Raw genomic sequence first — 2,500 nt, forward strand, 5'->3', positions numbered from 1 at the left:
GAGGAGGAGAAGAGGAGGAGAAAGAGGAGGAGAAGGAGGAGGAGAAGGAGGAGGAGAAGGAGGAGGAGAAGGAGGAGGAGAAGGAGGAGGAGAAGGACGAAGAGAAGGACGAAGAGAAGGACAAAGAAAAGGAGGAGGAGGAGGAGGAGAAAGAGAAGGAGGAGGAGGCGGAGGAGGAGGCGGAGGAGGAGGAGGAGGACGAGAAAGAGGAGGAGGAGGAGGAGGAGGAGGAGGAGGAGGAGGAGGAGGAGGAGGAGGAGGAGGAGGAAAGGAGGAGGTGGAGGAGGAGGAGAAGGACGAAAAATAGTAGGAGGAGGACGAAAAGTAGTAGGAGGAGGAAAAAAAGAAAATAAGAAAAAGAAAGAAAGCAAAGAAAAGAAAAGAAAGAAAGATATATGCTATCATGTACATCATTAAGTTTTGTAGCTTACAGGCAAAACTAAACAATTCTCTGTAGGATCATCAATAACTGTGACTGTCCACACTTTAGTATAAAGCTGAGGAATCTTGTTGTTGGCTTGCAGTAACCGGTTACCCACTCTGCTTACTCGTGTAACCATTGGATGATCAACTGGCATCTTCTGCTTTGCAAACTGAGCCATTTCCTATGGACAAAAGTAGATTAATTTTTAATCTTACCTTAAACATCCTTATACAAGAAATGTCACAATTTTGTAATTGGTATTCAATATACTTTACTTTACTGTTAACAAGAAAAGAAAGAAAGTTACAGATTTAAAGCTCAGACATCTAAGTAATCATCAATAGCTCTTAAACATAATGGAATCTGTAAAAAGAAAATCATCTAAAAAATACAAATGATGAAATAAAACCTCCATGCCATCAAAAATCATTCTTTTCGGACATACAGTCTGAACAGTGAACTAACACAATTAGCAAAAAAAAGTTCTGAAATGGTTTCAAATCTGTCACATCTACTAATAAATTGTAAGCCCTTCCCCTATAATTCTACGCTCTGAATACGTTACCTCATGATATATTTCTTGTGAGATGGTAAACAGCTGATTTGGAGTGAAGACCATGAACCTCTTTCTTCCTGTGAAAGGTGTGGTAGTGACGTGGTTTGCATAGTAGTTATATCCTGAACTACCAACTAGGATGGACCCAACTATAATAGAAGAAATACAAATATGAAAAATTATGGAAGAGAGAGGGAGAGGGAAGGATAGGGACTCACAAAGAGAGAGAGAGAAAGAGAATATGAGAGAGAGAGAGAGAGAAAGAGAATATGAGAGAGAGAGAGAGAAAGAGAATATGAGAGAGAGAGAGACAGAAAGAGAATATGAGAGAGAGAGAATATGAGAGAGAGAGTATGAGAGAGAGAGAATATGAGAGAGAGTATGAGAGAGAGAGAGAGAGAGAGAGAGAGAGAGAGAGAGAGAGAGAGAGAGAGAGAGAGAGAGAGAGAGAGCAGGAGAGAGACAGAGAGAGAGAGCAGGAGAGAGATAGAGAGAGAGAGTAGGAGAGAGATAGAGAGAGAGATAGAGATAGAGAGAGAGAGAGAGAATATAAAAGAGAGAGAGAGAGAATATGAGAGAGAGCAAGAGAATATGAGAGAGAGAGAGAGAGCAAGAGAATATGAGAGAGAGAGAGAGAGAGAGCAAGAGAATATGAGAGAGAGAGAGAGAGAGCAAGAGAATATGAGAGAGAGAGAGAGAGCAAGAGAATATGAGAGAGAGAGAGAGAGAGCAAGAGAATATGAGAGAGAGAGAGAGCAAGAGAATATGAGAGAGAGAGAGCAAGAGAATATGAGAGAGAGAGAGAGAGCAAGAGAATATGAGAGAGAATATGAGAGAGAGAGAGAGAGCAAGAGAATATGAGAGAGAATATGAGAGAGAGAGAGAGAGCAAGAGAGCGAGAGAGAGAGAGAGAGAATTGAGAGAGAGAGAGAATTGAGAGAGAGAGAGAGAAAGAGAGAGAGAGAATATGAGAGAGAGAGAATATGAGAGAGGTAGAGAGAGAGAGAGAGAGAATATGAGAGAGACAGAGAGAATATGAGAGAGACAGAGAGAATATGAGAGAAAGAAAGAGAATATGAGAGAAAGAGAGAGAATATGAGAGAAAGAGAGAGAATATGAGAGAAAGAGAATATGAGAGAAAGAAAGATAATATGAGAGAAAGAGAGAATATGAGAGAAAGAGAGAGAATATGAGAGAGAGAGAATATGAGAGAAATAGAGAGAGAGAAAGAGAGTATGAGAGAAATAGAGAGAGAGAGAGAGTATGAGAGAAATAGAGAGAGAGAAAGAGAGTATGAGAGAAATAGAGAGAGAGAGAGAGAGAGAGAGAGAGAGAGACAGAGAGAGAGAGAATATGAGAGAGAGAGAGAGAGAGAGAGAGAGAGAGAGAGAGAGAGAGAGAGAATATGAGATAAATAGAGAGAGAGAGAGAGAGAATATGAGAGAAAGAAAGAGAGAGAGAGAGAGAGAGAGAGAGAGAGAAGAGAAAGAGAGAGAGAGAAGAGAAAGAGAGAGAAGAGA

General features: G+C 40.6%; 1 protein-coding gene across 5 annotated transcripts in view; it reads right to left on the reverse strand.

The window, feature by feature from the left end:
* LOC125030713 (metalloendopeptidase OMA1, mitochondrial-like) overlaps window positions 1-2,500 on the reverse strand; it is a 19,532-nt gene that overhangs the window by 5,111 nt on the left and 11,921 nt on the right. For all 5 annotated transcript variants that reach the window (XM_047620950.1, XM_047620951.1, XM_047620948.1 and 2 more), the window contains 2 exons: window positions 990-1,129; window positions 432-605 (listed from right to left, as the gene is read on the reverse strand). In XM_047620950.1, the coding sequence (XP_047476906.1) occupies window positions 432-605; window positions 990-1,129 (314 nt within the window). The remainder of the gene's footprint in view (window positions 1-431; window positions 606-989; window positions 1,130-2,500) is intronic.

Source organism: Penaeus chinensis, chromosome 11 (genome assembly GCF_019202785.1).
Source record: "Penaeus chinensis breed Huanghai No. 1 chromosome 11, ASM1920278v2, whole genome shotgun sequence".
Taxonomy (NCBI): domain Eukaryota; kingdom Metazoa; phylum Arthropoda; class Malacostraca; order Decapoda; family Penaeidae; genus Penaeus; species Penaeus chinensis.